This window comes from Sphaerodactylus townsendi, linkage group LG09, assembly GCF_021028975.2.
Source record: "Sphaerodactylus townsendi isolate TG3544 linkage group LG09, MPM_Stown_v2.3, whole genome shotgun sequence".
NCBI lineage: Eukaryota > Metazoa > Chordata > Lepidosauria > Squamata > Sphaerodactylidae > Sphaerodactylus > Sphaerodactylus townsendi.
The window spans coordinates 86156540-86183378 of record NC_059433.1 but is presented as its reverse complement, the minus strand read 5'-3'; the positions used below and the strand labels follow the sequence as shown (position 1 = coordinate 86183378).

General features: G+C 45.7%; 1 protein-coding gene across 2 annotated transcripts; it reads right to left on the bottom strand.

Annotated features, from left to right (window-relative positions):
- Positions 1–1839: 1839 nt before the first annotated feature.
- ANKRD46 (ankyrin repeat domain 46) lies at positions 1840–22915 on the bottom strand. Of its 2 annotated transcripts, none has more exons than XM_048508012.1 (4): positions 22820–22915; positions 13270–13611; positions 8732–8890; positions 1840–4273 (listed from the first exon to the last, which is right to left on the bottom strand). In XM_048508012.1, the coding sequence occupies exons 2-4, from the start codon at positions 13578–13580 to the stop codon at positions 4057–4059; spliced, it is 687 nt and encodes a 228-aa protein (XP_048363969.1). In that variant the 5' UTR covers positions 13581–13611; positions 22820–22915; the 3' UTR covers positions 1840–4056. The 2 variants fall into 2 exon arrangements, with proteins under 2 accessions (XP_048363969.1, XP_048363967.1); XM_048508010.1 differs by lacking the exon at positions 22820–22915 and adding an exon at positions 22659–22794.
- Positions 22916–26839: the final 3924 nt, after the last annotated feature.

Genomic DNA, 26839 nt, shown 5'->3' with positions numbered 1-26839 from the left:
AGGAGATGGGGGCTACACCTTTGAGGGTCCATAACGTTGGACCCCCTGAACCAAACTTTACCAAACCTGGGTGGTATCATCAGGAGAGTCTCCTACCCTGAAATTCTGGTGCTGCTAGCCTAAAAACTGCACCCCCTGCTAGCCAACAACTGAAAAAACACTGAAAATACAAAAAACACCAGCCCCCCATCCTTCTCTGACTGAGGCCAGAGGAAGGCTCGCCAGTTACATTAATCCTCGGTGCACAATGGTCAGGGCTGGGATTCCTACAACAAAGATATCTCCAGAAAGAGTAACCCAGCTCTTTTTATTATCCACCCCTTATCCAGCTACCACACAGGGCTACTAGACTCAGGGAACCCGATACTTTACCCTTTATTCGCTGACACCATACAGTTAATTAAATTGACAGGCCATGGCCATCAAGGTTGGGTGTGTGTGTATGGTATTTTCCCTGAAATACCAGTCACCCAGTCAACAGGGTTTGGACTTCAATAACATGGTATGACTCAAAAATAGCAATATATTGTACCTAGTATTTGAGCTTATGAACCTAAATTACTCCAGCAATTACTAATTACGAAGTAACAGTTCTCAGATGTCTGGGATAATGTAGGCTGCTTCCTCCACAGACTCGGAATTGTTTTTCCAGGCTGACTGGAATTCTTCCCAATAGCCTGTGGTCAACTCCCAAACTTCCTCCACATTCCGGCAGCTCTCATTGGCTGCCTCCGAGAAAGGAAGAAATTGACCTGTCTGTTGCAGCAAGGTATGCCCGTCCCTCCCCATTTATCAAGCACAATTTTTTTTGGAAAGGTTAAATGATGTCTGTATAGGACTTTTGGTAGCTGACTTAAGGAAATGCAGGCTTCTGTTACTCAGAAAGATGCACGCCTGAGTTGAAAAGGTTGTGCTCGTATTCATCGTGGCAAACTAGCTCATCCTCAACTATAGAGAGAACCACGCTGTAGAAGGCATATGTTTTTAATCAATTTTGAAACATCCGATCACAAAATTAGCAGAACTTGACTACCAGGCAGTTCAATGATGCTTTTGAAGAGATGACTGGGAGATTCTTTAATTTTGCAATACGTCAATACAGTTTGCACGTATTCTATTGTTACTGCATTGTCTTTGAGTTGTTGCAATCCTCTTCAAGGCTCAGTGGGAAGGCAGACTATACAGGAAGCAAATAAGACACCCTCAAACTTGGGGCAATCAGAACCAACTCAAAGAGCCAAAAGGCTCACAAAAGGCCATGCACCTGCCACAGGTAACAGAGAGACAAATTGTCCACCTACTGATCTGTGGCAAGAAAACCATGCTTTATCAATCCACAGGCCAAACAATTAGCTGCCCTATTCTTCCCCACTAAAAGTTGGGGTTTTTTTTTGCAAACAAGGCTGTGCAACTTGTGCAGCTACCCAGAAAAGCCAAAATCTACCCCTCAACGAGTGACAAATATTCACTCTGGATATTAAAAGACCCCTATGATTTGCATGATATATCTGGATCAAATATCTCTTGTCCACAATGCAGGGCAGATAAGTCTCATTTTAATGGCATGCAGTGTATATAGACATTCAGGAAGTGCTATAGACTCCTCCAGAATGAAACCTGTAATATTAATTTCTGCATGCTTTCAAGTAGTAAACCCCTGCCTAATAAAAGACCCTCATAAAAGTTCAAAATAACCATCCGTATAAGAGATATGGCCTTTCCTTCTGAAATGCATATTCCAAATTGGCCAGGGCAAGAAAAGGATTCCAAGCCACACAAACAGCCCTGCAAAACTTTCCTGGTCTAAAACTATACACAAAAGAGACAAGTACGCATAGCTAGTTGATACAGATTTATTAGACGCATCTATGCATGCTAAGAATGTAATTCAAAGTTATAAACAGCAGCACAAAATGGAAGGTACAAAATACATATTTGCTTAAAGAAAGGATTCACTGCCTACCAGGGAATACATTAATTTAATTAGCGTATTATTCCCAAATTTTTAAAGTGTGTTTGTAACACACATTACCTGTTCTAAGAAGTTAACCAGCAACCTGTTTTGGGGGCGCTGATATTGTGCACATTAGCTTAGATTCACCAGAGATTTCCATGGATGGAAGGGATTTCCATCTAGTGGCAGGCAACTGGATACTGCCAAATAGATAAAATGACCAATATTTCTTGTATCAGGGGCAGGCTGTTTCCAATAGAGGGACTTCCCTGCTGCCCAATTTCTACTCTCAAATCAAGACGTGGGATTGGAAGACGGCAATGCTGGGATGGTTAAAGAGTGAAATCCGACCCACGGAAATCCTCTATGGGATCCAGTAGCTATCTGGAAATGATCCAAGCCACTTTTAACTCCAGCAAACTATGGTGGAGAATTTAAGCCCAGGTAGGATTTTTGCTCGAAACCAACAGGTACCTGAACATACTTAACTTCCATTTTCAGAGAATGCATGGGGAACCAGCTAATTGTTTCAAAAGCAGTTGGCTGAAAAACCAACCTTTTCACACAGAGCCAAAAATGTTTAAAACAGAAGCCTACAGAATACCCCCACCCCCAATATTTTCCAGACAGTTATCAGAAAAAAACAAAGAAGAACACATCACTAGACTAGGGTACTTTCACCAGTTATCAGATTCAATTTTCATGGTTCAAAAAATGTCTAGCTATTTGGTTCACCCAAGCTGCAGTTGTAAAAGCCACAATGATTGCCAGGACACACATTTTTTTTGGGGGGGGGGGGGAGGGCACTGCTTGTGCACCCACAAAATGCACAGAATTCTATGCAGGAGAAAACCTTTGTTTGATTGATCCTCATGTGCACTGAAAATGTCCAAGGTAAGCTACCCAACAGGTATCCTCTATATATCTAATATATTTAAAAGCCAACCTGTGGACCTCTAAATCCATGGATTAGCCTCATACAGTAAATAGATGTGTCTGCAAACTTAGGGATCCCCCAGATTTGGAGGGAAATCTGAAACTAAAACCTAACATAGACAACGGCCTTCCCTCCTAGACTATGGACTTACCTCCTCTGTCCTGGAGGAGCGATAAAGAGCTGCTCTGGGCCCAGCCACCGAGGCATTTAATAGCTGCTGTAGACCCAGAGGCAGTTAAGGAGGCCTGAAGCCACTCCTGGCTCCATGATGGATGATGTGGGATTGGAAGATGGCAATGCTGGGATGGTTAAAGAGACTTTAACAGCAGCAGCTCTGTGGAAGATTTCAGTTTCTTCCCTCTGCGATTTCACATATGAACTTGTTACGACACTGAGGTGGATCTTGAATTTCTATTTTGGCCGGGGCAGTGCTTTTCTCCAGTACCAGGAGGAAACTGCTACAGGATCCAACCTCTTTGATGCATTCTTATTATGTGGCTTTTAAGTGTTATCTGAACCTTTTCATCATTATGCCTTTTAATGGAAATTGGTTAGGATAAAGCCTTCTTTCCCAGCTCATACTGAATACCTGAATGACCAACTCGTTCCCCAGATGTCCTTTGCAGAGCACTGCTCCCTCCCACCCTGAAATCCAGATTGTTAGACTGCTTTTTGTCAACTGGTAAGAAATGCTTCCCTAATAAAAAAAAACAAAAAAAAATACCCTGAATTTAAAAGACAAATGATAACAGATGTTTCCTTTGGCAAACATTAAAGCACATTCATTTCACAAGATTTGTTAATGTTGTCAAATCATCTTGGATAAAGATTATGCAGTTTTCTTGCACTGAAAACAAAGACTGGTGACATTTTAAGAGAAATTTAAGGTGAAAAATACTGGATGGCTCAGTGCTGAATCCAGATACAGTTATTTGCAGCCCTCTACACCATTATATTGGCAGAGACTGGCTTAGGGGGCTTAGGAATGACTCAAAATTTGGTGCCGTGCTGTCAAAATTAACATACCATCTTCCAAAAGGGTTTCTAAACACAGAGATGTAAATGTCAGCGGTACATACAGCAGCCACTGCTTGCACTGGAGAAAAACACAAACAAACAAGATGCTAAGAATAACAGTGAAGATGCTGTTTGTTGGCAAACCCCACTAATGCACCAGTTCGGGTTGGTTCTCTACAAAAGGAAGCACTCCGCTAACGTAGTAGGCAATCCCCAGGGACAGCAAGGCGATCACAACAATGAGGAGCAGCACCCGCCAGAAGCCGAGGTCCTCCACAAACTCCTGCCATGTTGTTCGGAAGCTGGACAGAACTCCTTCGCCCTGCTGCAGGTTTGGGTTGAGCAGCGAGTGGCTTTCCATCGCACTAGAAAAGGACCAAGATCAAGTTAGTTCATGCCATAGTATTCCCTGTTATTACGTCTGGGTGTGAAAGTCGGACAGTGAAGAAAGCTGACAGGAAGAAAGTGGATTCTTTTGAAATTTAGTGTTGGAGGAGAGTTTGGTGGATATCGCGGACTGCCAAAAAGAAAAACCAGTGAGTTCTAGATCAGGGGTAGGGAACCTGAGGCTCGAGAGCCGCATGCGGCTCTTCTGCCTTTGCACTGCGGCTTCACGAGCTGAGCCGCCGGCTTCATCCTTGCCTGCCCTGCAGGCAGCAGGGCGGGCGCATCCATGCGCTTCTCAGAATGAGTGGAGTAAAAAGTAAAAAAAAACCAATATATACAGTGTTATCTTTATTTTAAATGTCAAAAATTATTTGCGGCTCCAAGTGTTTTCTTTTCCTGTGGAAAACGGGTCCAAATGGCTCTTTGAGTGTTAAACCTGTTAAACCTCTTTGAGTGTTAACCCTGTTCTAGATGAAAGCAAGCCTCAACTTGCCCTAGAAGCTGAAATGACTAAACTGAGGTTGCCATATTTTGGTCACATTGTGAGAAGACAAGAGTCACTCGGAAAGATGATAAGTCTAGGAAAAGCTGAAGGCAGCCGGAGAAGAGGAAAGCTCAACATGATGGATTGACTCTGTAAAGGAACCTACAGCCCTCAGTCTGCAAGACTGTTAATGATAGGACGTTTTGAAGGACATTAATTCATAGGGCCATTGTAAGTAGGAAGCAACTTGACAGCACTTCACCACACACAGAGGAAAACACAGGGTGACATGATAAATCAAATATTCCCCCCGCCCCCCATAAAAACACACAGACTAGTCCTGATGTACTGCAATAATTCTGCTGCAAGCAAGAGAGATGAAAAAGACACAATAGCCAGAGTTGTGTGTGAATGTGGAAGACTGGGGTTGAATCCAGTCAGTTTTTCAGCTAGTGAAAAACGAATGTAGGATGAGGGAGATAGGGCAGGGAGGGGAATAAGGCAGGACTGAATCAAAAAGGCTGGCTGGACCCCTGGTTCACGTCACAAAACGAGAGATCCCCATCCTCTGTGGAAATCAGACTGACTGCACTGCAACAGTGTTCCAGTGGTGTGCTCTGCGACAAAACACATCACATCGTTTCCGTTTATTGTTGTGCCAAAACATTCCAGATGCCATTAAAACATTTCTTATACTGAAAAGGCAAGCCCTAAAGACACTTAAGCAACGCACCCCGGCACCAGATTGACCACAGCTGCCCAGAAATCCACAGCTGCATGGCAGACAACACACACACACATCCACTTGTCCTTTACCGTTGGTGGGTCTGCAGCTGGGAACACCAATGTGGAGATGGTAAACACAATTGCTCTATGAAGAGGCTCTCAGCCCTGAAGCACAGCAGGTGGCCTTGGAGAAATCCCTACCTCTTCGCTAATCTACTCCACAGGCTTCTTTTGAGGGGGAAAAATAAAGCCACCGTGAAAAGTCAATTTTTTAATGCTTGTCAGTTAGTGCAAGTGTCTTAGCGCCAAGACTCAAGCAGAACAGAAGTGTGTGTGTGTAATGTTCCTGAAGAGTTTCGGCACTTTTGCTCCCTGCACGCAGTTCAGTGGCTGAGGAAGCCATGCACACAGGTCTGCCTGAGAAATTATGGACTAGCTTTTTCTGTGCATCCTGCGCCGTCTGGTGAGCTACGGGCCGCTTGCTTGTGGCCAGCCTGAGCCACAGGGTATTTTTGAAAAGGTTGTGTGAGGGAAGGAAGATGAGAAGAAGGGTTGGATTTTATATCCCACTTTTCTCTACCTTCAAGGAGTCTCAAAGAGACTTACAAACTCCTTCCCTTTCCCTCTCCCCCAACAGATACCTTGTGAGGCATGTGGGGGCTGAGAAAGTTCTGAGGGAACTGTGACTAGCCCAAGGTCACCCAACAGGCTTCATGTGCAGAAGCGGAGAAACAAACCCAGTACACCAGATTGGAGTGGAGGAGCGGGGACTCAAACCCGGTTCTCCAGACTGGAATCCCCAGTTCTTAACTGTGGCACCTCGCTGGCTCTGTGGCAGGGCTTTTCACACAGAAGGTTGAGCTCAGTTCCTGCCATCTCTTGTTAAAGGATTTCTGGTAACCTCCTCTGGGACTGACTTCTCTGCTTCGGAGCCCAAATAACTTCTACCAGCCAGGACAGACCATACTGGTCTAGATCAATAAGCAATCTAACTCACGATAAAGCAATGTCATATATTCAGGGCAAAAAATTGGTTCACCCCCACTAAACTGGTGAGAATCCCACACAGTCAAATCTGATCTAAAACACCGTCATGCGCACCACACGAGCCACAGGAGGAAAAGGACCACCCAAAAGGGCAGTTGAGAAGGAACAGAGAAGGGAACACATCAGCTTCCACAGGAAGATATTTGGAGTGGGGGACAATACTTGCATCACCTTTATGCCACAGTCATGTGAATTAGACTGCAGGGGCGTCCAACCCTGGCCCCAGCACCACCTGGCAGGGACTGATGGGAATTGTAGTACATGAACATCTGGAGGACCAGGGTTGGTCATCCTGAATTACAGTATCTGACACAACCCTACTTGGCATGTGCTGGCCAGACCACTGGAAGGCAGGTACATGTTTCTGTCTATCTGAACAACTGCACAGAACAGGGATAATATTTTTCCTTATGATTGACTGTTGTTGTTGTTTTTTTTAATTAATGGAAGCATCATGAAATGTCAGCAAGGGCTCGAAGTCTGCATCTTGTCACCATGGTTCAGCATTCAACAGAGAATTAAACTGCCAGAACAAGAGGAATAACATGTGCAAAGAGTACTTTTTGTTTTTAAACCATCTCCTACTTGGCACAGCTTCCTGGTTTGCTATTACTCAGGGATTCGTTTATCTCGCCCCAGCTACACCTATGGAGCCTTTGGACAGTATCTGCTGGTGCACAAGAGGAATTTCCACCAATTAAGTGTTGCTAAGTTAATCTATAACCTTCACAGAGGTTAAAGAAAGGCACCATGTAATCTAAATGGAAAATGTCACCTGGTGACTGTAAACAAACTAGGCCTGTTTTGTTGAAGCCATAAAAAAGCTCCCCCACCCCCAGACACCACCTGCAACACTTTCCATTGCAACCAAATGCACTGAAATGGTAGTAAGTGTCTAAATGCTGGCTATTTTGGAAGGAGTTGGAAGGGATACAAATCCCAGATGTTATTTTTTCTGCTGCTAAGAAAAACAGCCTGCATTTTTGTGAAAGGCTGCTACCAGCACAGTGGTCAGCTGCTAACTATGGGTCTTTCAGAGGCTATGTACACAAGCAGAAAATATTCAGAGAATTAAAACGTCTGCAAGAAATACACTGCAACATAAATGTCGCTAGAAATCCAAGCTAGCAGCTCTGCACCCCGGCTATTAGGTTGAGGCAAGTTTGTCTGTTTCTTCTGAAATTCTGCCTGGCAGAGTGAGCAGCAATTAATTTGATGGGACGAATAGAAGCAAGAAACCGGGACCCTAATGGCCATGCTCTGAATCTATCACACACACCTCACTCAGCCACAAAGCAAACAAAATATAAATGTATGCTAAACACATGTCGATTATTGTCATAGGAAGTTCTGCTGAGGATGATAATGCTTAAACCAGTTTACAAGGGACATGGGGCGGGGTTGCTTATGTAGCTGCCAAGTCACAAAGTGAATTACGGAAAAGGTTGCTGCACGTGAAGCTTTTTTTTTCTAAACCTCTTTAAAGAAAAGAAAATCCTCTTTAAAACATCACATGTTGCATTAGTTGAATGACTAATAAACTGCAAATGAAGCCATTAGAACTGAGGAAACTTATAACCAAAAAGCAGGAGCTGGCATTTCTCCAAATGTGGGTAAAGAAAACCATAATTTTACATTCATTCAACTCTATTAGTAATTGGAGAGTCACAAAAAAAGACAAAGGAAACCTAAAGAACTACATTTTTGTCCTGGTGTTTAGACCTGTGGTGTAGGGAAGAACATGCTGAAGAGAATCCTGTACAAGGAAAATGCTAGGCTAGAATCTTTCCACCAAGGCCTTGTTTTCTATAGCACCATCACATGTACCACATTGTTTATTATTTGTTTGAAAGGGGGTTGCACTTAACCATGTAAGCCCCCACCTGCAGTCTGAAGACTTATGGTCCGGAGACCAATCTACTGCCTCTGCAGACAACTAGGCCTGTGCGCTTGTGGCTAACTACCCAAATCTGTTGGTCACAGACAGTCTAGTTTTGCCTCTAAAAGTCACCTTGAGGATGAATGTTCAAGCATTAACTAGTGAATACAGAAACTACCTGTTTTATGAGAAGCCTTGCCCTTTCTCCAATATGCAGAACAAGCTCCAGAAATGGTAATTTGCTCCCATATGCTAAACCAGTCGCTGGTATCAAAACACACACTACTAATTTGGCAATACCTCTCACTTTCGGCTGTCTGCATGGTTTCCAGCTTTGAGTGCGTTCCTCGGTTGAATCCTTTCACCTCCTGCTCCTCCAAGGACTCCAGCAATCGGATCACATCCTTATTGACCCCTCTTCGCTTTGCCAGGACCAGCGGAGTCGCACCTTGGTGATTGCTGCATTAGGACCCACAGAGAGTAAAATGAGTGCTCCCATAAGTGTTTAGGCTTGAAGCGAGGGCAGGTGTAGAAAAAAGGTCAGTTTACAGACTAATTTTTTGTGGGTGGATCAAGAAACTCTGAGCTTGGTTTTCAGAACAGATCTCTCCAATCTCCTCCTTCCTGTTGCATGTTCCTTAGGGACAAGGGGGGAGACACAGACAGGATGGAAGATCTGCAGAAGACACCGACGCCACCTCTTTGGAGGGCTTGTCTGAACCCGACCCTAAAATTTTTACTTAAAGTGCCTGAGTTAACAGGGCTTTAAATCAGTGCCTGTTCAAGTTTTTAAAGTTACACATGGGGCAAAAAGAAACCCATTTTTCTGCCTCTCCCAAAATGCTAGAATTTGGGGGGGGGGGGGCAGTGAAGTTGATGGGCAACTAAGGATGGACAAAAATATGCACTTGTTTATTCAATGACTAATTCGATTCTGGAATATGTTGACCACGCCTGTAGTGAAGGCCATGAACATAAATTGCTTTAAAAGGCAATTAGACAGATTAATGGGGGAGTGGCAAGAAAGTTCCACTCACAATTTTTGTTCCTACAAAGGTTTATTATAAAACAATAGAAAGGAATTCAAATGTATTGTGTGTTAGCAAGAATATCAGAGTTTTGACCTTTCACGATTGATAAGAGCCAGGTACTGGAAATTAAAGTATAGTCCTATGCTCACTCGCTAGGTCTTCAAGGTCAGAGAATCTTGTTCCAAGCAAGCTGATGAAATTATTGCAGTGTCATCTTGAGAAGAGAGGGTTTGTGGCTGTAGTAGAGTAAATCCTGCCTTGTTATCTCAACCTGACCCTTATGTACCTGATCAGCGACTGGGTACATAATTGTCTTAGATCATCAGGCATCAATTTGGTCAAAAGGCCCCTGAGCACAGAAAATCTTTTTGCCGTAAAGTATGGCTACCCAGCCTAGCAATATATGCTTCTTTGGTACTTTGCTACAAGTTCCTAGATTCTGTAACTTGACAAGTGTCCTCTGTCTGCCTGAAACTATGGTTGCCTGACACCTTCGACTTGGCTCAGGATGGAGTGGTCTCTAAGCAGCTGAAGGATACAGCTGGGATTTGGGTGGCTTCATGCTTTGACTTCTGCTTTTGAACCAATACTGTTTTACTGTTTAGTTAGTCCTCTTTGGGGTCAAGTTTTATTCTATTCCTTGGTGTTAATGTTCTCTTTTTTGTATTCTTGCACAATTTTAATAAATTTACTTTAATAATATTTTGAGATGCTTTTGTCTTCAGGTAACTTCAATCTAATCCAGTCCTGACCCTCTTGGCTAAATACTACCAGGTTTTGGGGGAACTCACAATGCAAGTGGTCTACCTTGCAGGGCTGACTCTTGTTTATACTCCCGGGAAGGCTGGAAGTTTGCCTTTCAGCTTCTGGCTGTTGCAGACAGACAAAAGGGCTGGTGACAGGAACTATCTTCCTGGGGTTTATGGATTCAATAAGGGTTCAATAAGGAGAAGCAGTGGCATAGTGGTTAAGAGAAGGTACACTCTAATCTGGAGAACCAGGTTTGGTTCCCCACTCTGCCACTTGAGCTGTGGAGGTTTATCTGGGGAACTAGATTAGCTTGTGCACTCCAACACATGCTAGCTGGGTGACCTTGGGCTAGTCACAGTTCTTCAGAGCTCTCTTAGCCACACCTACCTCACAGGGTGTTTGTTGTGAGGGGGGAAGAGAAAGGAGATTGTAAATCCCTTTGAGTCTCCTTACAGGAGAAAAAGGGGGGTATAAACCCAAACACTTCTTCTAAGTGTTCTTGTGTTTTGGGTCTCTTCCCCTTACCAGGATGTCTTTGGATAAGATATCCCGACAAGGAGAGATCCATCAACGGCTACTGTTCATGGTGACAAAAGAGTACCTTTGTATTTAAAGGCAGTAAGCCTTCGAATACCAATGCTAGAGGCAACATCAGGGGAAGGCCTAAAGCTCTACATCCTGTGTTTTGGCTCTCCCAGGCAGCTGACTGGCCACTGTATGAACTAGATCACTATAGATGGATTGCTGTAATTTGATCCAGAAGGATGTTCTTATCATTGTCTTAATAGCATGTTTCTGGAACATCTGAGGTTGCAGGATAGTCTCTTAAAGTGGGGCCCTCTTAGTCAACAACTATTAGGGTCACTTCCTATGTGAGCAAAGGATTGTAACAGCTGAATACCACTTTCCATGTGGTTGCACCTAATTGTGCTTACAGTAACAAGTCCCAGCATCCACCGGTACTGTGCAACCCCAGCAAAAACAGCCTCCCAATTATTTAGTTGAATCACATGGAAAGCAGCCTGCAAGTGTTTCAACCACGACACAGAAGTGATCTGGGAAGGTCTCTGGGCAGTGGGGAATTTAACTCACTCCTCAATTATTGTAGATTTACAGGCATTCATGAAAATATGTCAAGCGATGCTTCTATTCTATTTTCCCTTTCATTGAAATATTGGCAAGGGATCCAGGCAATGAATAATGAACATGGTTAAAAAAGCTAGTTTGTTGTGACTGTAAGTTGCAAGAATATTCATTTATTTTCACATATTTGAACACATTAGTGCTTCATCCTTTTAGTCACAAATCACAGACCAACTCTTTTTTTTCTTTTAAAGGAAAAAAAACAAAACAGTACAGGCACCAATCATTTAGGTTAGGATATTTGAGCAGATAGTTCAAACACGAAGCCATTCCCAAATAATTGTTAATGGTGTTTGTCAAACAGTATTTATTCAGCACACTAAGTGCTTTTGTCTAAGCACTGGCAAATAACAGATGCTACAAGCCGGGAAGAATGAATATACAATATTTCAGAGAAAGGTTGAGTCACAAGAACCAGGGAAGGGAGAAGGTAGGTCAGTCATTGGAAAATAGCATTTTTATGCACTGAAATGGAAAAAGAACCGGCAGGGTTTTCTTTTTCCTTTATAAAGGAATAACTATGATAGAGCCACATCATACACTACTTAAGAGAGGTCTCTCCATTTCCAATCAGAGGTTGGTGTCAGAGCTGGAACAGCAGTACCTTCTGTCAGTCCAGAGATTTTACAGATCCTGATGGATCTGCTCCACTAAGGGCTTTTTGCACTCTAAGAAAGCACTGCCATTAGTGGAGCAGATCCTCAGGAACCAACCCATCACCACACAAGGGGACTAGAACCTATCACCATTGGATGAATGTTCTGTTGGGCCACCAACACTTGCGATAGGGACAATCACTTAGTACCTTCAGCCTGCACAGACAACGTTTATGCTTGGGGCAGAAATTACTGGGAACTGGCTTTGCTGTAATAGACATTAACCATATGACTTGTAATACAAGTTGTACGTATGTGACTTGTAATACAAGTTGCATTAAACTATCACTGGAGGTAGTTACGGTCACAAGCATAGGGAGCTTCAAAAGGGGGTTAGATTCATGGAGGATTCATGATGATTCACAGCGATTCAATGAAACCACCCACATTGAGGAAACAATCCTTGAATACCAGAGCTGGGAGGCAACATCAGGGAAAAGCGTCAGCTTTGATACTCTGTTTGGCCTGCCGGGGCAGTTGGTCAGCCACTGGGTGAGAGAGGACGCTGGACCAGATGCACCACTAGTCTAATCCAGCAGGCACCACCACAGATGATGCTCTGTGTTACAGTCATCGAGGCTGTTCATTGGAGGAGGACCTCTTGGTGATTCCTGGCCCTAAAGCTATCAGGCTGGCCTCTACAAGGGCCAGGGCTTTTACAGCCCTGGCCCCCACCTGGTGGAACAGGCTTCCATGGGAGATGCAGAGTTTCCGCAGGGCCTGTAAGACGGACCTGTTCCGCCAGGCGTTTGGCCAGCCTGGTTAAATACATCGCTGCCATTTCATCTGGCCTCCCATGGGCATAAAGGGAGGGGGGAGGGATGAAATGCCATCTGACGCTATACGGTTCCTGGTTTTATTATTGCTACTTAGTTGTTTTATGTTGTGTTTTTAAGCTGTTTTTATCACTGTCGTCCACCGCCCTAAGCCCCTAGGGGGAGGGCGGTTTAGAAATTCAATAAATAAAATAAATAAATATAAATAAAGCACCAAAAAACAAAACAAAACCCAGCAATTCCAGAAGACTTCTCTGCTGCTTACCAGCCAGCCAGGCAGGAGGCCAGAATGTCATTGCATTTCTGCTGTTGCCTGACTTTTAAATGCTACTTCAGAATAAATGGGAGCATCTCCAAGAACTTGCAAGCGACCTTCTGCAACTGTTCTCATTTTTTTCTACTGCAGTCATGCTATCAAGCAACAAGTTACCATTCAACCTTAAAAAGCAAGAAACTAAAAACCATGAGAACGGTAAACTTACCAGATGTCTATTTTGAGTCCATTGGAGACGAGGAACTGAATGGTATCCACGTGCCCACAGAGGTGAAGAGCTGTGTTACCCTGGTAATCGGTAGCCAGAAGATCAGCACCAAATTTGTGCAGTAGTTGACAGATGTCGACGTTGCCTCTGGCTGCGGCCAGGTGGAGACCCGTCCGGCCCCGACTGTCACGGATATTTGGGTCAAAGCCACTCTCTAGCAGCCTCTTCGAATAGTTAAAATCTCCATCAATGCAGGCTTGTAGCAGAGGCACGTTTGTCTGTGAGGAATCGTTGACGAAAATGTAGGACATGGCTGCTCTTTAGCTGAAAGGATTACAAAGCCTGTTGGTGACAAATGAAAGGAAAGCAAATGGTGAACCAAAGTCAGTTAAGACAGCATCAGCAGTTGGAGCCGACACATTTCTGAATATGAACAAACACACTGTCACACGAAACAGAGATCCAAATTGGATGGTACTATTTGTGAGGGTCCACGTTACCCTCTCAGGCCGCTTTGACAGGGATGTGGACAAACATACCCCTACCGTATTAGCAGAAGCAAAAGGCACAGGAGTGGGCAGGAATGGCAACCACATGTATCATCCCCATGCTAAAGCACTGATGTGAAGATGGCGCCCGGAGTGGGAACGGAGCTCTGGAAACTAGTTATATCTCATTAGCTTTTTAGGACCCAGGGAATGGTTAAATTTCAATTTTTCATTACCTCTGCATTCTGGATGTTTCTGAACTTTATCCTGGACTTTTTTATCAAGTAAACGGAGAACAGAACTGTGGAACTTTAGAACGCAGGAGAATGGAGCTGTGCGGCTTGTCCTTATCTCCTTTGCTTTTACCTCTTACTACCTTGAGGTGCGGGCGTCGTTGTAATGAGCTGGGAGCCCCCCCCCCCAAGATTCTTGGGCGGGCCTGGTCCGGGGAGTCGGTGGCAGAAACTCCCCAGCAACAACAACAACTTGAGGAGTTGGTGGCAGAGACCCCCCAGCAACAAGAACTAACCGATTGGACCCGAATGAAGATGCAGACCTCTGGGCAATGGCAGCAGCAACAACAATGGTACCCCACCAGTGGTGAGAGGGCTGGGGCGGGGTGCTCTTGTTTAGCGCCAGAGGCCCCCAGATGGCATTGGGGGCCAGTGGCAGGGGCCCCCACAGTCCGCGTGAGAGTTCCTTATTCAGCAATTAAGATTGGGTGTGTCCCAGGGAGAATATGGTGGCTGTGGCCCTTAGCCGGACTGAATGTGAATGGACGAAACAACTTTTAATGGGCCCGGCACCCCTCTTGGACACAACTACTTACTTACTTACTTACTTATTTATTTATATTTTTCAAATTTATATCCCGCCCAACCCCCGAAGGGCTCTGGGCGGCGGACAACACAAAATTCAAATACAATAGGCATAAAAACAATATATAAATTAATCACTAAATAACATATTTAAAATGCAGCAAATTAATACATGATACAGTAATGCCCGCAAAGTCCCTCTTAGACCCTCCTGAGGGGGAAAGAAAAAAGAGTGGGTCCTTAAGATCCGGCACCCATCCCCTGAAGCTCGAGGGTTCCTTACACTTATATGGACTGTTTGGCCTTGAGGTGTTATTTCTTTGTTGGGGGTGGGGGGGTGTTGAATGTAGTTAGTGAGGTTGTACAGGGTTTTCCCCTCCCAATGATGTTGTTATTTCGGTAGTGTTTATTGTATCATTGCTCAGTCAGCTAGTGTTAGGTGGAGTTAGTTTAGTTTAGCTTAGGTGTAGATTTAGCTCACTGGTATGTGTTTGTATTTAGATTCGTTATTAAGCTGGGCTTTTGTGCTAACATAGCTGTAGTCAATTAGGAGTTAGCTCTTGGTTTATTGTGTTGTTTTGTAGTATGATACTGGAAAAAGAAAGTTGTCATCTACTTTATTATGTTTGATTATGCTGCTAGTGATATTTGTTGTCGTGAACATAGTTGCTTTATATAATCTATGATGTTGTTATAATTAATGTTGCTTCTGTTATATGATGTTATGAAATTATGTGTTGTTATGATGTCATAATGTTGATGCTTTTCTTGTTATAATCTTATGTTTAAAATGTTATATTCATTGAAGTTTAGAATGTCTTGTTATAATGCTATGTTTATTCCGTCTTCATTGATATAATGGTTTTTGAGCCCTTTGGGGGAGGACGGTATACAAGTCTAATAAACCAAACCAAACGAAACCATGAGAATCGTGCCCTGCAGATCCCTGCAGCTGAGCCAGTCTGTAAAGATACAGTGTGGCTCAGCTGAGAAAAGAAAACAAGTCCATTAGAGGCCTAAATTGGGAAAAATATGGAGCTGCACTTCACAGCCACTCCTGCACTGGCAGTAGAACATAGGGACAGAGTCCACGCAAGCATTCTGTCCACTGTGCCTCCTTTGAGCCAGAGGATTTCCTTTATCCCTGCTCAAAAGAGAAAGTCCTGGGAGGTTTACAAGTTGTGCTCACAATGTTGTGTGGAAGCTCCCATCAAATTCAGAAGCATGCTGTTCTCCGTTCAGGGAAAACGCCCTGCAAGGAAACAGCCTACTTCTTTTCCAAAGAGGGGACACTTCTTTTGTCCTCAGTCTGTTAGTGCGAGGATCTGCAGCACTCCTCGTTTTGATGGCAGATTCAGGACATTACTATGAATGGCAGATGGTTGAGAGATGCTTCCTGAGAACCCACTCCCTTGGGGCTTCACTCCAGCCTATGCATGGATTAGGAAGCTTCACTCCAGCCTATGCATGGACTAGGAAGAGAGGAAAGATTTTTTTTTTCAGCTATCAAAGGAGGAAGCATTTGCTGTAGGCTGCCTCAGGGTGACAGATACAGGTATGCAAATCAGATGTTCTTATATGTGCTAAAAATAAAGCCACCCTTAATGGGATTTCCTTTCTCATCTATCTGTTCCTTATTTACATTTGAATTTCAGCAAGCCAGCAAAGGTGACGAGCCACTTAGGAAAAGATCATCCTTTCTGCACACAACAGCCCCAACAGGCTTACTATAAATTTCTGGAATCCTTCTGTTTGCTGTACTTTTTTTCCATTTGCACAAAATAAACATCAGCTTTCCTAATAATTTTCTTTGATGAAACAGGAACAGAGTCTGCAAATAAGGACAGAACAGTATGCCCATCACTCTTTTGAGTGTCAAATCACTGACGCAAGCACGCAAATATATGGCGCAAACACTGGGAGAAAGAGCGTTTTAAAGTAGCAAGAGACAGCCATTCTTGTTCACCTGGAAGCATTTATTGTTCACCACAGGCAAGTGACTAATTATGCAGGGGATCATGTTTTGGTAGCCATTTCCCATAGAGCTACCGGTTGATTCTTCTTGGGAACTATGGAGGCATAACTGCCGGACTGTGGCTTTCCACAAAGACCAATGAGAATCACCAACAAATTTCCCCCCACTAATTGACTGAAATTTACTCCTGGGGAATCAGTGTCCCACTTTCCCCAGATTTAATAACTTGCCTCAGAGTCAAGAAGTCTTTTGGGAGACACAAACATGAAAGAAGACACCTTAAAGGCAAATAACATACGAAAAAGGATGAAATGAGGCTAAAAACTGCAAGCATGGTATTAGCCCACAAAGAAGCATTCTAAAAATACCATAAAATCAGATTCAGGTATGAGCTCCTCTTCAGGTTGTATTATAATGGTGTCCTAGGGGTTTTATTAATGGATTTTATTGTATTTTAATTGACCATTTATATTTGTCAACAGGATCTTTGATACTGTATTGAGAGAAAGCCAGACAGGGATTTTAAAATAAAGCAAGTCACAAATTGTCAAACCTCAGATCAATATCCAAATCAGGCTCTATACCATTAAGAAGAAGAAGAAGAGTTTTGGATTTATATCCCCCCTTTCTCTCCTGCAGGAGACTCAAAGGGGCTTACAATCTCCTTGCCCTTCCCCCCTCACAACAAACACCCTGTGAGGTAGGTGGGGCTGAGAGATCTCCGAGAAGCTGTGACTAGCCCAAGGTCACCCAGCTGGCGTGTGTGGGAGTGTACAGGCTAATCTGAATTCCCCAGATAAGCCTCCACAGCTCAAGTGGAAGAGCTGGGAATCAAACCCGGTTCCTCCAGATTAGATACACGAGCTCTTAACCTCCTACGCCACTGCTGCTCCTTTGTTATGGAAAAGGCACATAGGCTGAAAGTAAAAAGCTGATTCTGGCAGGAATCAGAAAGCACCCCAGTATATGAGACCCAAGCCTCCACCCCCCTCCCTCCTACGCAATACAATCCATAATACGTAATACAATCCGGTTTAGAAAGTGAGGAAGGCAGGAATGCCAGAATGGCCAAGGTCAAAAGACATAGATAAAGACGCCTCATTGTGGAGGCCTATCCATCGAAAACCGAAAGCATTTTGCCTGGTTCCACTGACCCCTCCCCCTTCCCCTCCAGGGCCTGCTTGATGTCTGCCAGGCCTCAGCCTGACTCAAAAACATTAAGTGGCCTTACACTGAAGAAGGCCCTTGGTCCATCAAAGTCAGGACCATCTACTCAGACTGGCAGTGACTTTCCAGAGTCTCAAGCTCTTTTAAACTGGAGGGGTTGACTGCCTGGGGTTGAACCTCATACCTTCAGCACGTCAAGCAGACATGTTGCCATAAGGTGACTGCGATTTGATGGGACTTGATGCCCACAGTTCAAGGGGGAAGTGACAGAGGTCCTTTTGCAAATTCTGCTTCGTTCATTGTTTTTGGCATTCAAGCTGCTATTTAAAGCCCATCCTCAATTACAGCACATACCAGAGACGTAGCTCCAAGGGAACGGGAGGGGGGGACACACTAGGCGTGTGCCCCTGTTGGGATGTGGCGGGGGTGTTCCGGGGCAGAGGACACACTGGTGCACCTGATGCTTTCCCATTTGCTACGCCTCTGGCATGCACGCACGCACACGCACACACCCCTGCCCTACTGCAAACATCACCAGGAACAAGATAAAGACCTGTAAGTTTATTATTGCTTTTAAAGTTTTGAATGGCTGCAATCTTGCTCACTGCTCTGCTGCTTCACAGACCCACTGAGTCAGTGGGATTTATGCAGCCCAGTGTACACTTAGACTGTTGTATGCCTGATCTCAGCAGAGAGCTATGAGATTTGAGGATATTCTGAGGGTGCTATTTACAAGTCATACATTGACTGAAGCGGCTTAAACCAAAAGGGGACTTTTCCTAGCTCACTTGCACCCTCTAGAGTACTAGCAGCTTCCAGGCAGTCTTAAAATGAGAGAACGGTTAAGTTAAAGCCCAGGACCAAAACACTTATTATTTCCATTAACTTACACTTAGGACCACAATGCCTACAAAATGCCAGTTTGATATATTCGAGATACTGCAGGGCTGGAGATCCCAAAACAAATCAAGCTTCTTGGCCTACCTCTCAAGAAAAACTGTAGCAGAATTTATCAGGCTTTATCTGTCCTTTGCACAGTTTCCAATTCTTTATTTAATTCATTTATCCTCTATCTTTCTCCCCAGTGGTGGCCCAAAATGGCTTACCTCATTCTCCTCTCCTCTATATTATCCTCACAACTACCCTGTGAGGTAGGTTAGGGTGAGAAAACATGACTGGCCCAAAGTCACCCAGCAAGCTGCCAAGGCACGAGCATGGATTTGAACCCAGGTCTTCTAGATACTAGGCTGAAACTCCCTATCACTAAACCACACTGCGTCTCTCATAGTTCACAGGACCCCAATCTAGAAAGATGTACATTTTACCATACAGGCATGGCTGCAAACAAGGATTTAGAAGTCACTTCAAAACTTGCATTTAAGTGAATGTATTTATTTAGATATTTATATCCTGCTTTGGCCCCCTGTCCAAATGAGATTATAGCATCATCCTCTCCCGTCCATTCAATCTTGTGAGATATAAAAGGCTAAGAGAGAGTGACTGACCCTAGGTCACCCAGCAGGCTTCCATAGCAGAGAGTAGATCTGAACTGGATCTCCCAGACCAGTGGTTCTCAACCTTCCTAATGCTGTGACCCTTTAATACAGTTCCTCATCTTGTGGTGACCCCCAACCCTAACATTTATCCATTTTGCAGATGGAGAACACTGATGCAGAGAGTCTTAGGCGACCCCTGTGAAAGGATCGTTCGACCCCCAAAGGGGTCGCAACCCACAGGTTGAGAACCGCTGTCCCAGACCCTAGTCCTATACCCGAATTGCAACATCATAAGCACGCATAAGGAAAATGTCCAGTCTGACTCCCTGTAGGTGAACAGCTCAGTTCATGGAACTGTTAAACTTGTTCCAATGGCACACTCTTTCTGAACAAGGCAGCAAACACACCTCCTGGCTTCCTACAAATGATGCACGTGCGCACACACACACACACCCCTCCCCCTAGGGACCCTCTACCCAGCTCCCAAAGCTGACCTTGGCCTCAAAGTGCCCACAACATCCAAGCCTTTCTTGGTACCTCCCAGGTCAGTGGCAACATCAGATTTCAGATCTGATATTAATATTTTTACATCTGATGTTAAAACTTCTTTTCTCTATTAAAAACAACAACACCAGTCTTCAAAAGCATAATTATGGAGCCTTTGTGCCCAGGGGTGAAACTGCACCCCCCCCCCCCCCCGCTTTTCTGGAGTAGTCTGTTCCTGAATTTATTTTATTTATTTATCATACTTTTATCCCACCCTTTCCCAAAGAGTAAGTAACTTCTTCCCTGCAGCATTTTCTCCCCTTATTTATTTGGGTTTTTTTGTTTATAGGCTGCCCTTTTCCTTATGGGCTCAGGACAGCTTACAGAGATACATAAAATTCAAATACAATCAAATTCCTGGTGTGACAACCTCAGGCACTAAAATGATCTGACCAAGGGGGAAAGGAAGGGGGAAAGGACAAAGGAATAGGGTAAGGCAAGGGACAGGGTGGAGGGAAATCAGCTCTGTTGGGAGTTACCGTTGCTGCCCTCAATCATAGGCCTGGTGGAATAGCTCCATCTTACAAGCCCTGTGGAACTGCATCTCAACTGGTCTCATTGGACAGAGCGTTCCACTAGGCCTGGGCCAAGCTGAAAACACCCTGACAGAGGACAGCAGGACACTTTTTGGGCCAGGGACCAGCAACAAGTTTTATCCATAGAACGAGGTGCTCTCTTGGGGTGTATTTGGAAAGGAAATCCTAGACCACTTAGATCTTCAAAGGGTAGAACCAAAACTTTGAACCTGACTCGGTACTCTAATGCAGCTGGCGTTTCCGGGTCAGTCTCAAAGGCAGCCCAGTGTAGAGCAAGTTACAGTAGCCTCACCCGGAGGTGACCATTGCATGGATCACTGTAGCTAGGTCATGGAACGTCAGGTAGAGGGGCCAGAAACCTGGCCTGAGGAGAAGGTTAAATGCCAGTTGACTTGAGCCTCCATGAACAGAGAGGTATCAGGTATCACACCCAAACTCCTGACCATCAGCAGAGGTGTTAATTGCACCCCTCCAAGAGTTGGGAGGTGACCATTCCCTCCCAAGTCTCTACAGGATGCTTGTCATCGCTGGATTTAACTTCGGCTGGCTCTGCTGCAACCATTTCACTGCAGCCTCAAAACAAATGGCCAGACCACAAGATAAAAGTGTATCAAATTTTGCTGGCCTGAGTGGTGTCAGTTTCCCCTTTCAAACAATAACTCACTTGATGGGTTCAAGGATTTTATTGACGACAGGAGAAAGGCAGGAGAAGACAGTTCTGGTGAAAAGGCGCCAAACAAACAATATGTTGCAGCAAATCCCCACCCCCACATGTGAATTGAGCCAGTTAGAAAGAGTCCAGCCTGAAGGCCCATCCCAGCTGCGGAGTTCCAAGGCCAGGGAAGCAGGTAAGCAGCACCTGCAAAAAGGTAAAGCTCTCCCCAGCAAATCCTTCCTCCCAAGCTAACCAGAGCCTACAGTCTAAGCAGGGTTGGGCCTGGTAAGTATTGGATGGGAGCCCACCAAGGAAGTCAAGGGGTGCTATGTAGAGGCAGGGAATGGCAAACCACCTCTGAAGTCTCTTGCCTTGAAAACCCTCCAGGATTGCCATAAGTTGGCTGCGGCTTGACGGCATTTCACATACGTTCACAAATTTTACTCAGGATTTCTGTTTCTGAAAGCAGTATAACAGTTACTTTGGGTCAAGTAAATAATACAAATTGATCCTGAATTGTTGCCCACAGAGACAGACGTATTCATCCATTTTTTAGCCTGGTTTTGTATTTCAGGAGAAAATTTAACTAATTGGACAGCGAAGTTCCTTGGAGAAGAAATTACTACAGTGCAAGTGTTAAAGTGGTAGGAGTAATGACAGTGGTAGCTACTTCTCTTAGATCTCTGTCCAGATCCACCGAAAACCAGACATTTGCTGCTTCACACAAAGGTGTCCTTTGAGCAGCTTAAAATGATCTAATTCAATAGCATCAGAGCTGTCTGGAGGGAGGAGATATAAGAAAAAAAAGGCAGAGGTACGATTGACACACAGCATCAGCTGCCTTCTACCCCTCCCTGGCCATGTGACTACAGATAAAAAATGAGAACCTGCAAAGCACATCTGGTCAAGCCTGGGAAAAAGAGCAGGCAAAGCACATCTGGCCAAGCCACCTCATATCCAGGCCACGCCCCTCCCAAGTGGGACTAGAGCACCTACATCTCTGCATATCCCCACCGCCCTGCAGCAAACAGAATTCCAACAAGTTCGTCCAGATCAGGGGTAGGGAACCTTTAACACTCAAAGAGCCATTTGGACCCGTTTTCCATGGGAAAAGAAAACACTTGGAGCCGCAAATAATTTTTGACATTTGAAATAAAGATAACACTATATATATAGTGTTTTTTTAAACTTTTACTCCGCTCATTCTGAGAAGCGCATGGATGTGCCTGCCCTGCTGCCTGCAGGGTGGGCAAGGATGAAGCCGGCGGCTCGGCCTCGCCGGCCGCTGGGAAAGCACCCGCCCCGCTCCAACGGGGCAGGTGAGAGGGGAAGCCCGCGGCCCTGCTGCCTGCAGGGCTGGCAAGGATGGGGCCGGTGGCCCGGCTCGTGGAGCCACAGTGCAAGGGCAGAAGAGCCGCATGCGGCTCTCGAGCCGCAGGTTCCCTACCCCTGGTCCAGATCCTCTCTGTCAGGAAATACAGTGACGGCAGAAGGGAGTGGAAGCTTCACCTGCTGGATTTCGGCCTGCCAGACGGAAAAATAGCAGGCCCCCATTTCCTAAGCAGAAAACGCCTTCTGGTTCTCTAATGCAGAGATTCCTCCCCCCTGCCCCCAACCAGCACCCGCAAACACCTTTGCTCCCTACAGAGGAAGCAACCCTTCCCCCCACCTTCCCTGTAGGGAGCCTCCCCCAGCCCCGAAAGCCGACCTTGGCCCCGCAGAGGCCGCAGCAGCCGCAGCCAAGCCTCCTCCGATTCCTCCCGGGTGGGTGGCAGCGACACCAGCAGCCTTCTGCCAGCAGGCCTCGCTCGGCCCAAAGAGACCCGCAAAAGGCGCGCGCTCGCGACAACTTTCACTTCCGGTTCTTACTTGCGGGATGCAATGGGAAGATCCCTTCCTTGCGTGGCTGCGCAGGAGTGGAGCTCCCGAGAGGCTGTTTGAACGACGCTTCGGTCTCATTTGGAGCACAGGAGGCGGGGGCTTTGTTTATTTAAATCGTTGGGGACGCTGGGGAAAGTGGGGGGGGGGGAGATGGCGGAGCCTACAAAGAGTTAACCTTGCAAAGTAAAAAACGAAAACTGCAACTTGTATTTAGCTTCTTGTTGCGAGGGAAGGGGGAACATTAAAGGCACGAGTGTTTGCAAGAGGTGCATTCAAAAGGTTCCCCGCTACCTAGTACCCACTACTTTTTTTAGATTTAGCAATGCATTGATTCGTAGGTAGACCCGCCTCTTTCACCCGCAAGATGAATCCAGGAACCTCTATCTAGAACCGGAGTTTTGTTTGCGAAATCGGAACTTTGTAGCTCCTTGGGGTTCTTTGTAGCACCCTGCCCAGGAAATTGCGCAAATAATCCCTAGAAAGCGCTCTTTCCGTCGGAGGCTTGCACGTGAGCGCCACTTAGTGGCCGGCGGCTGCAGGTGCCGCTCGACTGCTGATTAAAATGTGATGGTGGTGATGTCTCGTGTCTCTGCAGGATTCTTCGTTTGCTTCTTCGTTTGCATCAAAGGCAGAGGTGGGATCACTGTGGCACACCTTCTGAGATCAAGAGGCTCAAGAACTTTCCCAAACCAATCATGAACGATCATCGTAAACTACGGCACTTAGCAGACCTCCTGTCAGAACTAGAGGAAGCTAAGGACAATCTGGAGCTAGGCTTGCGTTCCTCAACCAGTTCATGGCAAACAAAGACATCATCAAAAAGCTTCCGCCCCTTCTGTGCGAGAAGTGGGGCCTGGAAGTGTACGAGTGCAAAGAGAAGCAGTATCAAGTCTATCCTCCCTTCTTGTTCCTCTTCGGCTTCATAGCACATGCGGCAAAAGTAATTAAAAGGTAAAGTTTCCCCTTCAGTCGTGTTCGACCCTGGGGTACCACTGCAAGCAGTGATTTCATAGGCAAACCGTTTTTTGGTGGGGTCGTTTGCCATTGCTTTTCCCGGCTATTCTTTACCCCCTAGCTATGAGCTAGGTACTCATTTAGAAGACGAAGAGGAGGAGGAGTTTGGATTTATATCCCCCCTTTCTCTCCTGTAGGAGACTCAAAGGGGCTTACAATCTCCTTGCCCTTCCCCCCTCACAACAAACACCCTGTGAGGGGGGTGGGGCTGAGAGAGCTCCGGAAAGCTGTGAATAGCCCAAGGTCACCCAGCTGGCAAGTGTGGGAGTGCACAGGCTAATCTGAATTGCCCAGATAAGCCTCCACAGCTCAGGCAGCAGAGCGGAGAATCAAACCTGGTTCCTCCAGATTAGATACACGAGCTCTAAACTGCTGCTCTGACCAAGAAATGGATGGATGGCTGAGCTGACCATGAGCCAGCTGCCAGGATATCTGACCCACAGGGGGCTCAAACTCCTGACCATGTGAGTGGCAGTGCAAGCACTTAACCACCAAGCCACGTGGCTCCTGTAAAAAAGTAATTAATGACCCGCAAACCAAGCTAGTTGAGCTTTATTGTTATCATCATGAGGAGAAGCAACCTGTGCAGGAAGCCAAGTCTAAGCCAGTGGCCTCAGTGAGGCAGTTGGACAAGTTGGATGCTGTGACCAAGCCCAAACCAAGAAGGGCGATGGAGTCAGGTCCACTGCACAAGAAGCCGCACTCTATGGACAAGTGTAGAGGGTTCAGAGGTAAACCACCGGAAGAGCGAAAGGCCCATGTTAAAGGAATACAAAGTCTGCTTCAGGTGTTGCAAGGCCAACAATCACTTGGCTAAGGACTGCCAGGCCAGCATCAAGTGTAGAGAGTGCAGCAGTAATAGATACTCTACAGCAGGGGTCCCCAAACTTTTTAAACAGGGGGCCAGTTCACTGTCCCTCAGACTGTTGGAGGGCCGGACTAAAAAAAACTATGAACAAATTCCTATGCACAAATGATTGTAAAATGTTTGATTTCACCTTTCAGCCTTTCTGTCATGGTCTATTTTTAGAACAGTGACCAAAATATGTCAAGTACAGGGTGGGCTCCAAATATTGTTGGGGAGGCTGTGGAATACCTTCCCCTGTAAAAAAAAGCAGAACTTTCCCAATGAAACACTCCATCTAACCCAGGCTCACGTATCTTCCTGGGTTCTTTCCTTTCCTCTAGCAGCCAGCTGAAGCGATTCGGCCAGACCTGGGCTTGATGCCAATGGGAGTGGAAGTGAACACTGCAAAGCCTGAGAGCAACACCATGGAGTAACTGAGCAGGGAAAGTAGGCGGACGCAAGCGTTGCCACATGTAAGGTTTCCAACTCTGGGTCAGAAAATTCATGGAGATTAGGGGGTGCCATCATGTAACTGCAATCAACAGCCGTTGGGGCCGGTTCCTCCTCTCCCTCGAGCCCCCACTGCACATGAATGGAGCCATCGCCACCATGCCTGACGGGCCAGATAAATGCCTTCAGAGGGCCACAGAGGCTGCTGGGCCCCCCGGGTCTGAAGGTTTGTAGGGACCCCTGCTCTACAGCCATGCACCCAGACTCTACCCAACCACAGCTCTTCACTTCAAGCGCTGCTGCGGCGAAAGCTCCAGCAGAGATGCAGGCAGAAAAGGCAGTTACAGTGGCTCCTGATAAGAGCATGGCTGTACATTACACTCAGGCCTGTGGCACAGAAAACGGCTACAGGACCTGTCATCAAGCATGTTTGGCCAGAGTTTTCCCAGTGGGTCATCCAGAGAAGGCTGCAAAAACGTATGTTGTGTTGGATGGGCAAAGCAATTGCTCTTGGGCCAGCCCAGAGTTTTCAACCTCTTCGATGTGCAAGGAGAAGAGATGCAGTACACCCTCAGAATGCATGCTGGTGTCCAGCGCACAGCGGGGAGGAAAACTAGTCCCTTCATCATTGATCCACTTGATGGCAGAACCCAGCTTTCTCTGCCAACACTATTGGAGTGTGATGATCTGCCCAAATGATTGCAATGAGATCCCTACTGTAGTCATCCCCGCAGGGTCGTCGCTAAGGAATAGGCGAGACGCGGAGGAGGTTTCATCTGGTGGAGAGCGTCAGCAACAGGAAGCGCGGGATTTCGTGATCCTGACAACTCTGCCCTGTGCTGGTCTCTGGCACCTTTTATTAGGGTTTCATTGTGGGCGTGTAAAGGAGGTGGGTAGGGAGATGAGCGGGAGACCGGGAGACCTGGAGATCATCATGTGATGCATGATCTCACCTGGCTACGTGCGGAGAGGAGCGTAAGCGTCTGAGCCTAATCCTCACCTGAGGGCAAGACCATTGTCCCTGCGCCCGGTGACTGAGCCAGACAGTTCATGACCCGTGACTCATAGGGGGATGAGGAGTGGGGGTGCGGTGCGACCAGAAGGCCGTAGGTCCGTTGGCGTCCCAACGTTCTACCACGGTGCTGCTGGGTCAGCAGTGCATTACTACACCCTACCCCAGATGTTGCACTCTAACATCTGCATTTGCAACCAACAGCCAACCAAATCCCCAACTTATACCCTGATACACCCATCCTGCTGCTCCTAGGAATGAAAGTTCTTCAAATGCCATTTAGACCTGGAGACTTTGTCTAATAGTTCTAGAACATCATCTTTCATCACTTCTGTTTGTTAGTTATCCTTCCCCCGAAACAGTGGCTCTGGCATGGATACATGCCCACATTTTCTGTTGTGATGACAGATGTAATGAATTAATTCAGTCTCTCAGCTTTCTGTAAGCAATCCTGTCTCTCCTTTGTCAACCAATGCCCTGTCTGGCCAATTTCCTGCCATATTTGAAGAAATGCTTATTGTTCATCTTGACATTCTCAGCAATTCACTCCTTACATTTTCTCCCTGTCTTAATGTCACATAGTGAGCAGTTTGTTATAAGAAAAATTGAGACCATATTTGAAATTCTTTAATAGAACTATAATTAATGCATTTATAATATTATTACACACAACCGCTACAGACCA